The 16,153-nt window shown below is 42.3% G+C and overlaps 1 protein-coding gene across 11 annotated transcripts in view; it reads right to left on the reverse strand.

The window, feature by feature from the left end:
• utrn (utrophin) overlaps window positions 1–16,153 on the reverse strand; it is a 242,762-nt gene that overhangs the window by 47,170 nt on the left and 179,439 nt on the right. For 10 of the 11 annotated variants that reach the window (XM_050059022.1, XM_050059014.1, XM_050059021.1 and 7 more), the window contains 5 exons: window positions 15,510–15,571; window positions 13,298–13,372; window positions 8,733–8,934; window positions 6,726–6,811; window positions 5,122–5,279 (listed from right to left, as the gene is read on the reverse strand). In XM_050059022.1, the coding sequence (XP_049914979.1) occupies window positions 5,122–5,279; window positions 6,726–6,811; window positions 8,733–8,934; window positions 13,298–13,372; window positions 15,510–15,571 (583 nt within the window). The remainder of the gene's footprint in view (window positions 1–5,121; window positions 5,280–6,725; window positions 6,812–8,732; window positions 8,935–13,297; window positions 13,373–15,509; window positions 15,572–16,153) is intronic. The other variant, XM_050059013.1, reaches the window with a different exon arrangement.

Here is a 16,153-nt window from a genome sequence, read left to right on the forward strand (position 1 = left end):
TTATCCAGAGCATCCACTCTAGGATCTTTCTCTCTTTTCTTTACTGCCCCTTTAGATTTTCCACCATGCTCGTAGCTGCTGCTCCATTGCCTTCCTGCCACCTTTAGCTCTCGCTGATGTAAACACACGCATCACTTCCAGGGCACCAGCGCGTATAAGTCGCCACAGACATCACAACTCTTGTATACTGCGAATAATTAGAGCTTTCCCTTGTTGTTGTCCATTATATCACAAGCTTAGATATAGGCTTTTCCTATTACCATCTACAGAATGTAGATTTGTTTTCTATGTCTGATGAATGTGGACCTTTGTAGAATAGTACACACAAGCTGTTAACACACTTTATTTCTTTAACTCACTATAATATCTAACGATAGAAAAAGATATTACTTTTCCCGTGGACTGCGGGCATGTTTCGCTGGTTATGTACTTGGCCACCACAGTGTGACGTCAGATTGGGTTTCTCCAAAAGTTCAATCTGTTTCAACTTTTCGCCGCAGGCTGCTGCGTTTGATGTAACGGCCGTCCATTTATATATGAGAGTCCCACACTCCAGCTCAAAACTTTGTCAACTATTGACTGTATTTCATAAGGAAGGTTCTTGCACAGCTGTTCAACTTTAGACAACACTGAACATTCGAAGTTTGAATTCAGTTAAAGAAAAACATGTTTATGTTCTTAAAAGTAAGGTATCAAAGAGAGTATTGATTTGGTATCTGTTCTGAAACTCACCTAGGGAAATTTGTTTCAGACATCATCAATCGTTGGCCCAATCCCATTTCTTATTTTCACCCCTGCCCCTTGTTTTCGAGTGCACCTTTGCCCATTGGGACAAGGTTACAAAGGTGGTTAAAAAATTTAACCCTATCAAATGGGATGACCCTTCAAGACCCAAAGACCAGTAAAGCATACTTGAGTTTCACACTATCAGTCGATCAAGTAAGTCATCAAATAAAACATAAAACAGAGGCTGAGGTAGGGTGCAATATGGAAATATGTCAAAATTTGGTAGTGACATGCAGAAATAAGCAAAAACAATGTAACTTTAGCGAGCTAGCTACTCAGCAACCGAGACATCAGCATACTACTTGTGCTTTTGTTGTTATGCTTATTATAAAGAAAACGTCGATAATACATTGAAACAATAATATGATGGCTATCATTTTTAAATCTTTATTAATGAAGAAAAAACATTTATGGGTTTGTTTTGTTGCTTGAGGAGCCATCTTGCCCATGATGTCTTGTCACACTCGTTAAAGTGTGCCCTTGAAAAATCTCCATTTGGAGGGTCATGTAGCCCTAAAACTTCGCCCTAGCCCTCCATCCCAGTAAGAATCAGGACGACTTCTCCCGAGAAGTGAATGCATAAAACGGAGGGGTGAGAGATTATGACTGAACAGTTGATTATTTTTTAATGTTCAGAGAATTACATGTCCATTTTGAAAACTTGAAAGCCATAAAATGTTAATTAAGTGTGGTTCTTTCAGACGGGCTGAAGGGCATACTGTAGGAAGGCTTCTGAAAGTTACTGGTTGACAAATTAGAGCACCACCAATGAAACTTTCACCTTGATGACATCTCAAATCATCTTTACATCCTTCAGCCTTCCGTTTGACCTTCCCCGGAACAATCACAATACCTCTCTGTCTCTCCTTTACCATACGCTAGTCTCATCTTCGCCTCCCGTCCCTCCTCCGTGCCATCTAACTGCAGAATTATAGCACTTACAGATTAATTACTGCAGAGGAGACGATGGCTGAAAGGATGGCTTGATAGAGGGATGGACGGATAAATGAAGGAGAGTGACAAAGGAACAGTGAAAAGAGCCATATTTATAGCGGTGCAACTCATTCATCACGGGCCCATTAAACCAAATGGACTGGGTGACTGCAGTGTCACTGGCAGGGCAGACTGGCACACAGGTGGCATGGGGCTCTGCTTGTGTTTGTGTGTGCGTGTCAGTCTGCTTTCTACCTGCCAACTTGGTTTGATGATTGAATGATTAATGACCGACTGGACTACGGCTGGCACAGCAATTCATGATCAAGTCTGGGAGCAATTAGTGCGTGCACTTGTGCGTGCTCACCTTTCCGGGTGCATGTGTGTATTAATATGTCATCAAGAGAGTGAATTGTGGCAACCTGTTTGCCTTTTCCATTATTTTGAGAATAAAAAGAGAGAGAGATAAGGTTTAAAAGTGCCTCACTCTGCTATTTTGAGAGGTGCAGAGCAGGAGATCAGTGTAATTTATAGCTTCCTAATTTTAATGTTTGGCTCCCATTTATGACTGCCGAAGCATGAGCCAGGGGCAGAAGAGAGAGAAAAATGAAACAGTGATCCTGAGGGATGAAGACATCATTAAATGCCAGTAACGTCCGGAGATAAACCAGAGGAAAGTGGTTAGCTGGCCACGGTAAAACACTAGAGGACAGCCAGCAGAAGACTGGAGGCCATTTGAGGCTTCATGGTTGGTCAGTGGAGCTTAAATATTGAAGCGCTTTTACAGGATTGAGAGAGGCAGGTGTTAGATCGCTGAGAAACATGGAGGAGACTGAGGTGCTTAATGACAATTAACTAGAAGAAGATGCACCAAAACTTAATCTCTTACAGTACTGATTACCTGCCAAAAACTATTATCAGTGATGCAACTCAAAGTATACTGACCACTTTGACCAACCTCTGGTTGCTGTGACTCCAAAACCTTTACACGAACATAAAGCTGGAAAAACCCGTGGGGAAAGTCGCCAGTGTGGAAATGCTGGCAGAGACAGATACAAAGCAGTGAAATAGCCCGACAATAAATCTCGCCTGTTTGAGGCTTATAATGTTCAGCTTTTTGAACACTGTATCAGATAGGTGTTGATTCATGTCACAAACTGGCTCAGAGAGTGTGACAGGAAGGAGTCCATGCAAGAAATCTTCTACGGATAAGAGTGGAACACCAGCCATTTTATTCAAGTATCTTTAAAGGGACAGTTCACCCCAAAATCAAAAGTACACTTTCTTTCTCCTACCTGTAGTGCTATTTATCGATCTAGATTGTTTTGGACTAGATGCACTCAGCTTTTGGTGCTCAAAACGCCAAAAAAATAATACATTTGAAAAACTCAACAGCATGTGTCTCTTTCCGGAAATCATGATCCCATTACTCAAGATAATCCACAGACCTTGTTGGGAGCAATTTGATGTAGGAACTATTTTCTTTCAACAGAACTGCCAACTGTATCACTGTGCATCTACTGCTGGCTCACCTAGCACCACTGAGCTAGCTAACGCTACAGCTCAGCCAAGGAGGACACCATTAATGTTTACATCTTGCACTGTCATGAGCACGAGCCTTTAGTCCATTAGTAGATGCACGCTTCCTTCTGCACAATGATTTGATTGGCAGGTGTAGTTCGGTATTTATGTATGTAATTATATGGATATTGTATTTGTGCCTGTCGGTCTTGCCAGATTGACTTGCCCCCACAGAGGATCACAACGGATATTGGCCTGCGGCTTTCTTGTATAATTCAATCCTCGACAGCTGTACATATATGTGATAACTCTCTTCAGGTGTAGCAGTTTTATATGTATTTTATGACTGTCAATTCTATCCATCTATCCATCTATCTATCTATCAGATGGGTGTTCCACTCAATTGCAGGACTACCACAGGACTAAACGCCTGAATTGTCCCCGAATATGCGGATATTCTAGTTTCTCAAAATAAGGAAAAAAGCAATCTGTAGGTCACTTTGAGAAGAGTTGGTTTAAATTAGTTCAGTCACACTATTGTAAGTTGTTCATTCTCAGGCCAGCTTTATAAGCTTTAACTTGCCTTGGGCTGCATTAGGGCTGCAACAACTATTTTTATTAGCAATTAATGTGCTTCTTACTTTCTTGATTGAAAACTTTGGTCTCCAAAATGTCATAAAATGGTGAAAAAATGTTCATTGTTATTTCCAAAGCCCAAAGTGACACCTACAAATTGCATTTTTTTGTCTGACCAGCAGTCCAAAAACCTAGCCTGGAAATCCAGACCCAAATCTAGAAAGATTTAGGGTCTGGCTATGAGTAATGCAAATGGCCCAACTCAAGGGGCGGCACCAAGCATGCATTTGAAATATCACTGCACGCAATTGGATAACACTACGACCAATCAGAACAATACGTGGGGTGACGTATCCAGAGTTTAGCTACCAGCGGAGCTAACTGGTAGATTAGACTCTTGCCGTATCCGGTCGGCAAAACAGCAAAAACGTCCTTCTTGCAAAGGAAAGATTCGAGCGCCGTCTTCTGTTCCTCTTTTAGAGAAAAAGCCAAGTCTAACTCGTTCATTGTAGCGGCCAAAGCCGTTTCAAACAACTGGTGTTCATCCGTAGCCATCTTGCAATGTTTACTGACTGATTCCGGACTTCGTCGTCGCAGCGCTGTCGTCATCTGTTTAGCTCGCCTCTGGCCCGCCTATATCAGATACACCGATGTGATTGGTGCAGCTTGGCTACAAGGGCATGGGTAATGAGCATCATTACTGATTGCCAGAGTGACTCGCTGAGCAAATTCAAATTGTGCTCTCGCGAGAACTCTGGATTTCCAGGGTACCAAAAACCACAGACTACTTAGTCTACTCTCACAGGGGGCTGAGAAAATGAGCAAATATTCACATTTGTGAGGGTGAAAGCAGTAGGTTTATTTTGGGCATGTTGCTCAATAAATTATTTAAACGATCATTCAATTATTAAAATAGCTGCAGATTAATTTTATGGTCAAATAGCAATTTGAATTATCTTGCAGTTTGACACTTTGTCCATGAAGTGAGATTTGTCTGCCTTATTTTTGAGTAAATATTTGTCATCATATCGGACATGGGCTGCTTTAACTGATAACACATTATCAATTATGACTTTAAAATGAAAGTAAAATGTGGATTTTCATGTGCGTTGTTATGCATGCATTCTTTTTTTACATAATTAGCATTCCAAAAAGATTTCTTTCCCATGCCTGTAATCTATTTTAAGACCATCATGTGAGCTTATGTGCTGACATATTCCTCAGATGCGTGTCTAAGTACAATGACCTGTATGCGTTAAGTGCGTGACTACAAGCTTGTGTGTGTGTCCCCGTGTGTATACATACGTGCTGGAAGCAGCTGCGCACACTGGGTTCGATGTTGGAGCCTCCGAAGGCAGCCACCTCCCCTAGCTGCCTTGGGACCTGGATGGCTTCGTGAAGCAGCAGACCGAGCTGCCTCTGGTCACATGTGTCACCTGCTGACGCTACCTGGCTGAAGAGGTCTGAGGGAGATTGGGTGGAGGTGGATGAGGTAAGGAGAGGGAGAGGAAAGAAAAAATAGACAAAGAGGGAGTGAGAAAACGAGTCAAAGCATGTGGGTGATATTTAAAATAAAAGACATAGGTATAAATAGCTGTGGAGGGAGAAAGTGTGACTGTAAGTGGGAGGGAGAGTGTTAGTGCGTGTATATGTGGGTGGGAGGTGGTGGGGAGAACACATGAAATGAGTGAAAAGATGCATTTTTAATCTTTCTGTCTTACTTCTTACATGCCAGACTCTTTCTCCTCTAATCTCTCCCTGCCTGCAACACTCCACCACATTCTCTCGGAGATTGACAGAGCTGTACTGGACATGGACGCCTGCCCAGTGACACGCAGTCTCGGCCAGTTAACACATTATATTTTAGAGGAAGTTATGGAACATCTCCAGAGCTCATGCACAAACTGAGCAAAGAGAGCAGAGAGGGTAATCTGGAGGAAGAGGGGAGGGAGAGGGAGAAATGAAGGGCATGACAGGTCTTTCTGCTCCGCTTGCAGCTGACTTTGATCCCTGTGTGAGGCCTGGCCCTGATGCCAGCTCCTGTTAAGTACGTGTGCACGTGGTACATGCAAACACCAGCAAAGACGCGTGTTTGTGACCCCCTTCCTTCACACACCTCTTGTGTCATCTGACTGATCAGCACCCACATCTCCTACTCACTTTTTCTGCTACAAGATTACATTTGACATGCGCAACTGTCACAGAAAGAGTGTCGAATGGCAGCACGCCTGGTTAGGTGTATGTGTGTGTTGCAGTGTAGAAATATGCACGGGACTGACAGCCAATGAGACTCTAAAAGAGTAAAGGAGGAACGACGCAATCAAGCGTGCTTGATACCCTTCTCAGGCTAATAGAAACTGCCAGTGGAACGAATAGGCTCAGGGATGCCATGGCAAGAGAAAGGGAGGGGAAAAAGGAAGAGGGGAAGGAGGACGGAGAAAAGAAGGGAAGCAAGAGTAAGTAAGATAGGACAGAAGACAAAGTGGCACTGTTGGATGGATGAAGGATGGTGTGAGCTGTGACAGCAGAGGAAGATAGACACAGAGAGATAAAGCAGCAGAAACAAAGAGCAGGAAGCCAAAATGACGGTCTCCTCCCAGTGCAGCAAGCCTATATTCACGCTCGCTAATCCTCAAAAATAAATCAGAATAGAAAATTAAATAAAGAACAGGGGAAGCGCGTAGGAGGTCTCTCATGCAATTAGACGACCCGTTCTCCGTCTCCTCTCTATCTCTGTTTCTGTGAGTTTGATTAATACTGCTGGGATTACAGCCGTGCTGGAACAGTATGGGATGGACTCACCGCAGACTGGCCTCTACATGGGTGGTGGGGTGGGGGGGGGCAGGACAGCGGTGTGTTTAATTGCATATGTACATCAGCAGATATCTTACGTACTCGTGAACACTTACATTTGTATTTCTCCTCCAGATGTCCCTTGCAGAGAGAGAGCAAACCGATCTTCATGGATAGGACGCGGATCTTGCCACTGCGACCACTGCAGGGACCACACACACACACACACACACACACACACATATATAAGACAGTGGCAATGTGTATGATGTATTCATTGTGGGTGTATGTTTGTGTATAAGCAGTATGTTTATGTGTGTTCAGTTCAGCTCAGATCTTAAATCTATGCAGCAGCATTGATGTGGAATCATTACACGCTTGTGAAGAGAAGAATCTTCAAACATGAATGTGTGCTCTAGTACTTCTCTCATGGTTGGAGATAGCTGCTGAGTTTATTAATACATTTTCTGCATACCCACAAACCACAAAAATTTAGACCAGTAAGTATATTGGTTTGCCACATGTCAACACACATGTGCCCACGCTCTGTACACTCTTAGAAATAAAGGTTCCAAAGGGGTTCTTCCCGAAGAGCTGAGGCTCTACCCAGAACCACCTGTGTTGAATGGACACTATGTTAATTAGTTAACGGTCAGAGATACTGTTCACTCTGTCACTGAGCATCCTGGTAGAGTTAAAATCCACTACATCACTGAAATAGTAAAGATTGTGGTGGTTGTTCACAAAATCTCCACCCCCTAAAAATACTCATGTGAACCATTAGTGTTGTGGGTTCCGATGGACCACATCAGCCCAGGTCCTTTAGAAGCTTCATGAAGCCTGAGGCTGCTGGCCGTGGTTCAAACTAACTTATTAAACTAAAACCATGATCAGTGGAATATAAAAAGGTTTTTGGTAGAACCCCGTGGTGGGTTCTAGATAAAACCCTTGAAACGAAACCAGTTTTGGAACATTGCAGAGAAGAGTTGCAGCGGTATGAACTGGTCTGAGCTCAACTCAAGCCAGCTGATGATGTCACCTGCAACTCCACTTGTCACATTCCCAGCGGCTGGCCACACATCTCATTGACTGATTAATTGGTGCTGGTTATTTATATTATCATGGCGTATTTATTATGAATACAGTCCATCTGATGCTTATTTTATGGTTTTCACTGTTGCATCACTACTACAAACGTAACTGTAGCCAGTATCTCACTATCACTATCCTCATTCATATTTTAGGAGGCTACAAATTATATTCAGCCACAAAATAAGCCTGAAAAGCTGGAAATCAGAACAGAAGTACAGACAGTTCAGGATGATACACCTTCTCATTTGGTTGCATTGGTGTGAAACGTTGCAGAACAGCACATTGCAAGTAGTTGCCTGTTTCAACTCATCTTGTCGCGAATCTTTGGTCTGAACTGGGCTTCAAACCACAAAAGGGCTCGTTGTAGAACCTCACATAGGGGATTCTGGGTAGACCCTTTCATAGATTGTCCTAGGTATAACCCTTTATGTTGGGTTCTAGGGAAAACCCTCTGAAAGAATTCAAGGTGGAACTTTTACAAAAAGTTCTAAAAAGGGTTCTCCTACAGGGACAAGACCAAGAACCCTATGTGGTTCTACTTAGCATTTACATTTATGACAGTGTAGGCCAGTGCAGTCTATTTTAGAATGTTCGTATGCATGTGTGGTCTCAGCAAACACAGTGTGTAACAGCCATTTGTATTCCAACAGAGGCACTTGCTGGTGCAGACTGTAAAGCATGTTGACAGAACATGTAGAATGAGTGTGCAAATATGTATAACATAATCATCATGCACAGAAAACATCGTTTCAGATGGATTTGAAGATGCGAGAGCAGGATGATGAGATGCATCAGTTCTGCCATTTTCATCCATTCCGATTTAAGACATTTTACATGCTGCATTCGGAGTAAACAAACTTCACATTATAGCAACCCTGAATGCAGTCATCAAGTCCATTTTCAAAAAGCGAGGATGCAGGCGGGGACACGCACGATTACCAGGTTTTGTCATAATCTGTGACAAATTCAGAAAAGCAACGAGTCTCATTTGTAATTTTCCATCCTAAATGTGTAACAGATGGCATACGTACGTGTCGTAAACGTTGAGCAGCCAGTTTAGACACATGTCAACACAGAGTGGCACGTTGACCAGGTCTTTGTGCTCCTGCTCCAGGCCGTCGTAGATTGACGTCAGGCAGTTGATGACGTCGGGGACGGACAGCAGCTGATTGTTGTTGGTGAGCTTGTGCTGCTCGAAGGTGTTCTGAGCCACGCTGAGGTCCAACAGGTCCACTGCAGATGAAGAGGGAGAGAGCGGACAAGATGAGAGGAGATATATGGAAAAGAAAACAGAGGACAGGGTAGGAGAGAAACAATGAGGGAACACAAACAAAAAAGATGGGGAGAAAAGTGAAAAGTGAAGAATAGAGGAGAGTTGAAGAAGGTTAACAAGAGCAGAGAGCGGCAACAAAGAAAAAAGTTTTTTTGAAAAAAAGGGGGTGGCAGGGGACGAAAAGAAATAAAAGGGCGAATTAGAGCCATTAGTAACCTTCCGACTTGCTCAATGGGCTTTCGGTGGTGGTTCAGATTTTTCTAAAAATGCCAAATCTGAACAGGATGAGGAGTTGAAAATGGCACAGACTATTAATAGAGGCACTTAAAAACTGCAGACTTGACTGATATTTTGTCCAAAATAGTTCAAAACAACTAACTGAGAGAGTCTGCTGGGACTACAGAAAGAGAACAGATGGATCATTGTGCTGAAATATTAATATGAGAGAGAAATCTGAACAGAAAAAGACAAATGAGGAGAAAATGTCAGACAGAGAGCAGTCTAGTTTCTTCTAATTTAATTTGTTGGCTACATTTTCAATGACAAAGAAGAAAGAGATCATATTTTACCAATGTTTCAATTATACTTCCATAGTCTTCTCTATATTGCAGCTATCACTTATGTATCTTTAAAGTACGAGTAGAAAAAAAAGACAAAACTGGCTAATCGAGGCCTTTGGGGCGACACAATCAAAGTAGCCAGATGCACAAACACACAAAAACACACCAAGGCAAACAAAGTAAATGACAATTTGATCAAATACAACACACTTTCAGCAGCTGTTGTGTGGACTGGATACTGCCATTCACACACACACACACACACACACACACACACACACACACACACACACACACGCACACACAGTCCAATTGAAATATGTTGGTATTTTTAGTGCTTGCATCGGTAAGCTTTCTGTTAGAAATGTTGCATAATTAAAATTGCTGGGAGCTATGAATACAGTGTGCAGATCTCTCGTCGGATTTACACTTTTTGATCCAGCACCTGTAAAAGTTTTTTGGATGTGCACACTTTTCACCCTGCTTATTTTTAGTGTTTGCACAGCACATCAAGAACTCTCCATCTTCACAAGTTATTTTGTTCATCACTGAGTATTATCTTCTTAGAGTAGGCAACAAATCTTTCAGTGGGATGAGATTACTTCACCTGTTTCATATGATAAAGTGCATCAAGAAAGGTCTGGAATAGTTGCTGTGTTACCAATTTCTTACTACATGCTGATTCCGAGGTGGTTTTGAGCATGTCTTGTGTTCACACTAGAAAACTGTGAAAATATATAAAGTGTTCTCAAAGCAGGCAGCATGAACTAAGTTCGATTCTGATGTATGTCACCCTCCCACATTGTAACGCACAGTTGCTAATGTAATACTGTGCAGTATCTTACAGCACGTAGTACATACTGTAAAAGAATATGTATGGATCTGGGACACAGATCAAGTGCTCTATTCTAGTGCGTTGTTCTGCTTTTTTCTGTTGTATCGAGATAATGACACTCCCCAGAGTGATGAGACAAAATTAGTTTAAGGAAGAGACTGGCACTCTGGCAAATGTGCTTATTCACTTTCTTGCTGAGTTAGATGTAAAAATCAATACCACTCTCATATCTGTCTGTTTAATATGGGACTGCACCTTGCAGTTGGTTAGCTTAGCTTAGCACAAAGACTGGGAACTGGGGGAAAAGCTAGCCTGGCTTTTGTCCAAAGGCAAGAAATCCTCCTCTGGGTCATTAATTAACACATTATGTCTAATTTGGTTGTGTTGGCAAGAAGGCAATTACATCTTAATTTCCAAAAATGTTGAAATATTCCTTTAAGATGATTGTTTTATGCAGTAAATAAACTGCTGACTCAAAACATGTGTGGAATTAGTACCTAGTGTGGTACATTGTTTAACAGAGGAGGTGGCTTACGACACCACTTATCACCGACCTACAATACAGTCTTGGGATCCCTCTGACGACTTAACACCCATTCACACTTGGACCTATCTAACCCTAATGACACAGATGATGGCTGGGTGGGTCAGCAACTCATGTGACCTTAACGACTCTGAATCTCAGAGCTCACATGTGACCTCAGCAACTCTGTAAGGGTTCACACCCCCACAGCGTTTAAAGCCTGCGACTCCGCACCAGTCCAATAGAATTGAACGAGGTCTGTGGATTATCTTGAGTGATCGGGTTGTGATTTCTGGAAAAAGACGTTGCTGAGTTTATTAAATGTATGTGTTGGGCATTTAGAGCACCACAAGCTGAGTGCCATCTAGTTCCATTATATTGGAGAGAAGGCAGACAACTCTCCGGCCAATAACTCCAACACTCAGCAGCTCACACCAAAACAATCTAGACTGATAAACAGCCCGACAAGAAAGAGGAAAATATGTATTTTTGATGTTGGGATGAACTGTCCCTTTAAGGGAAAGCTCAGATCCTGATGGGATTCTTAATTAGCGCTTTATTCAAGGTCCACTGAAAAGGTTAACCAGTTAACCCAATCTCTGTTATGTGATCTGTGATCTATGTGATATAAATACACAGTGTGCTGTTTGCTATAGGTTGCTAATTAACATGGATATAGAGCATTAATTAAATAAATGTTACAAACCATTCTCAACTTAATTAGACCTACTCTTTATATACATCTCCATACTCTACTTCCATCCAACAGATACTAAAAGGTTCAGAGACTTTTTACTGATATAATATAGAGTGAAACAATGCACAGAGGTTTTCATGAGGCAACCCTCTATTGCTCCGCTCATCTCTCCCTCTGACCCTTCTCCACAAACCATTTGAACTCCCTCTCCTGCAGCTCTCATCTCGCTCACCTCTTCTCCTCACTTAAGTCTCCTCATTTGCCCCGATGCGTGCTCCTTGTCAACACCTCTGCGGCTCCTCGCCTTATGTTGCCCCCTTTTCCCCAGACAGCACTAATTACTGGGGCGTATCCACGTGGAGCGGGCACAGCAGGGCAACCACGCTGTCAGGAGGCAAAACTTTACTTCTCTCTAGCTTTCTCACTTCACACGCAGATACGAAGCTACAAGATATGAAAGGCTGTGGCACATTAGCTGGATGCCATGCTGGCTCATTTGTGCTTCGCCGGCCCCCTGGCATAGACTTAACCCAATTAGACGTTTCATAGTATCCCCGTCATGTGTGTGTCTGTGTGTGTGTGTGTGTGTGTGTGTGTGTGTGTGTGTGTGTGTGTGTCATTCACTACCACACATTTACAAAACACTGATACAGGCACATACACAGGTCTCCAAGCAAAGATTCCACATGAATCCAGGCTAATAACTACTGATCCTTCTGCGCTGTGTGTGTGTGTGTGTGTGTGTGTTTGTATGCGTGTGTTTTGCGCAGTGACTGTTCTAATCTAATGGATGAAATTGAATTGCAGTGCCCCAAGTCGAAATCACTCAGGCTAATGCATTCCCATCACAAACACACGCATGCGATCAGAGAGCCAATATGAGATAGCAAACTAAAACGCCTGAATCATTCAAACTCATTAACAACCAACCAACACAATAACACACTTTGATACCCACGATTATTCAGGTCCACAGGCCCATGCTACACACACACACACACACACACACACACCTACATGAGGCACAGTATATACTTTGTCTGTTTGTTCCAAACATGCACACAGAGAAAACTTCCTACAAACAGCAGGATGTAAATGAGCAGCGTGGGCTCGCAGTGTGTGTTGCTATAATAATGTCAACAGCTGGATAATAGTTAACATTTGTCACCATTATTACACTGTAGTGAGCACAGCTGCCATGCTGGTTGAAACCGCACAAAGGGGGGGAGTCTGCATGCACCTGCAGTGTGTGTGTGTGAGCGTGTGTGTGTAGATGGGGCTGATAGCCACCTGAGACTGTAGTTAATAGCCGCCTTTTATCAAAGCTTCCATTATAAACGACAAAACAGCAGCTCTCGCGTTGACAAAATTTTTTAAAAACGCTGCGTAAAAAAAAAAAAATCCCACCTGTGCACAGCAAATGAGGCTATGCTCAACAGGCTTAACACAATCACCAGCTGTGACTGTGCATGGTCGAAATCATGTGCACACATACAAACACACACATCGACACAGTGTGTATAATTTTAAAGCCAAAATATCCTTGGCTCCTGCGCAGTTTCTGGCACAGCATCTGGCAAAGCTTCAAATCATTACTGCATCCCCTTGTTGCACCCAGACTTCAAAAGAAGCAGACCACGACTGTAGGTAGGTATTAAGGTGTGTATGAGTGTGTGTGTGTGTGTGTGTGTGTGTGTGTCTTACTTACAGCACAGTGCCTTCTGTAGTCTGCGGATCTTCATGGCTGTTCGGTATGCTGAGAATCTCACATTGTTTAAGTCCGCTACAGGCGGGGATAGAGACAGAGGGATGAAAGGTAGACGGACGAAAAGAACATAGAGGCAGAAAATCAGAAAACAAAGTGCAAGATAAATCTGGCTACTGGGCAACGTAAGCAGGACCTCTGTCTTCAATGAAAAGCCGCCTTTTTGTTAGTTATTGTCTGTAGAGATGACCGAGGGGAGGGGTGGCTAATGTGGACTGTGTAATTAGGTTAGTGAGTTCGGTCTCAGTGGGGGCCGGTGCTATTTGTTGAGCTGCTGGCCTACAGCAAACGCTCCCAAAGTTTCACAGCTTATTACTTATCCGGCTGCTCATTAAAGAACGGTCATACTAGCCACCCCGCTGGGACAGACACATGCATATGGATATTAACAGGGAGCAGCAGAGTGAGAGCGAAAAGATCAAGGTGCAGTTTTCATCATGTTAAAGAGTAAACTAACGAGAGAGAGAAATGGGCCTACAGGATTTTGTCGATCCCTCACAAGGAAACTGAGAATACAGCGTGAAAACTTTTCAGTGAACTTTTTACTGAAGAGATGCCATAAACAGGGTTCCCATTAATGTTTACCAATCAATTTTCAAACCTTTTCCACAACATTTACCCCATTTCCATGACTTTCTATAGGCCTATTTTATAAATCATAGGGCACGACAGTGAGGCACTAACTCCAGTGTGCTGTGCCCTGTGACAGGCAGTGTGGCAAAAATGTAGCATGGAATGAGGGATGAAATGCCTCTCAGTATACACAAACGGTACACACAAAGTGCTAACGTTTCTGGCCTGGCTACGGCAGGCTTGAAATATGTGCTGACTCTGGCAGTCTGTTGAGTGGCCTTTTGGCTGTCTTGATGCTTTTTCTTTTTAGCATGCCTAACAAGAGTCACTTCCCCCATGCTGCTATCGTCAAACGTTTGGGTGCAGAGCCTACATCCAGCGTGGTTAAGGTCTACAGCCGTATTTTATGAAACACGCACTTCCTCGGCATTTTCGGACAAGTTTACTGTTGGCACTTGCTAACTTTACTCACTTGTTAGACATTCCTGCCGCCAACTAGGTGCATACATCAATGTGTATCACGTGATACAAGTGTCATTTTTAAAGACACAGCTTGGCACTAGATTTTAAGTTATTAATACAAGGAACATATTTAACATAACGTTAGACATGTTTTAGGATTTTTATAATCACACTTTTTTAAATGACAGCCAAAATGTATAATCAAAACTTTTCCAAAACATTATGTTAATTTAAAACCACTTCCAAGTCATGAAAACAGTTTTTCTGATTTTATAACTTTTCCAAGATTTCAATGATCGAGGGGAACCTTGTATAAAACAGCTCATAGTGAATTCTGTGGATTTTCCAGATTGACAGGAACATAATTTCTGAACAGAATGGCTGCTACTGATTTTGTTAAATGACATATGTTTATACTTGAAGCACCACAACTTAAAATGAAAATCAAATCCAATGTCTGGTAATGGAGGAAATCTCAGGGACAGTATGTGCAACAGAGTGGTGCAGGGACATCTGAAGTTGGGTTAGGTTAATGGGTTGGGTTAATTGGGTTTTAGATTATTGCAAAAAAAAAAAAAAAAAAGCTCTGTGACAAAAAAGAACACAAGACAACCTTCACAAATGAGCATAACTTTTTATGATTTTTGAAGCCTAAATGAAATTGCCAGATGTGAAAAGGCTAACATTTCTCTATAAACACACTACACCACGCTTGCATGGCTTCAGCATCACCATCACTAAACTTGTTCAGCGTGATGACGTTTAATATCCAATTTAACAACTTGTTAGCAACCTCATTTTATGTCGTAGAACAAAACGTGAAAATCTTTGAAGCTTGTGTTATCCACAGACATCATTTTAAGACAAGGGAACCAGAAGTGCAAACATGCTGATTCATTTTCTGGTTTTAGGACTCATTCCTGCACCACTCTGTACCTTATAAAATGGCCAAATGAAACCCAAACCATCTGATTGGCCTCATATCAACAGAGATAACTGAGAAAATGTGTTTTCTGTAATGACATAACCTGCCCCTTTGACAAGGTTTTTGCTCTACCAAGATTATTTCAGGACCTGAAGACACCAAGTGATTTGTTGTGTGTGAGTGTGTGCTTCTTACCTAGTGACTGGTAGAGCTCTGTCATCTTTGGATGGTCCCAGCAGGTTGTCTGTGTCTGATGACTGAAAACCACAACAACAGAGGAGAGAACCATTAGACTGAGAAAACACACCAAAAAAACACATAAGCTGACACACAGCGCAGAACAGGAGCCCCTAAAGTCAAAACAAACACACAGATACTCACAACCACTTTCAAGGCTTATCACAAAAGAAAATGACAGACAAAACTACTTCTAAAGCTAAGGTGCACAAAAACATACACAAATATAGCACAACACAAAAACCTGGCCAAACAAACACAAGCTAACATCCTTATTATCATTGTGGCTTGGTGTGTATAAACACCGTCGATGGCTTTATTGCCGATTCTTTTGTTATCGCATGCAATTTGAGGACAGAGGTCACAGATTCCTTCACAAATCCACAAAGCATGACTCACACACACAAAACCAAAAAATCTGTCTGAATGAAACCGCAAGAAAACACACACACATACACACACGAACTGTGAATTTCTCTCATCACCAGAGCATCTGTCTTTTCAAACACCATGGGACATAAATATGAGGGGACCGAGTCTCAACTCCCTATTTACATTTCTGCCTCAGACAGAAGCCTCACACATACACACACACGCACACA

This window comes from Epinephelus moara, chromosome 12 (assembly GCF_006386435.1).
Source record: "Epinephelus moara isolate mb chromosome 12, YSFRI_EMoa_1.0, whole genome shotgun sequence".
NCBI classification, from domain to species: Eukaryota; Metazoa; Chordata; class Actinopteri; order Perciformes; family Serranidae; genus Epinephelus; species Epinephelus moara.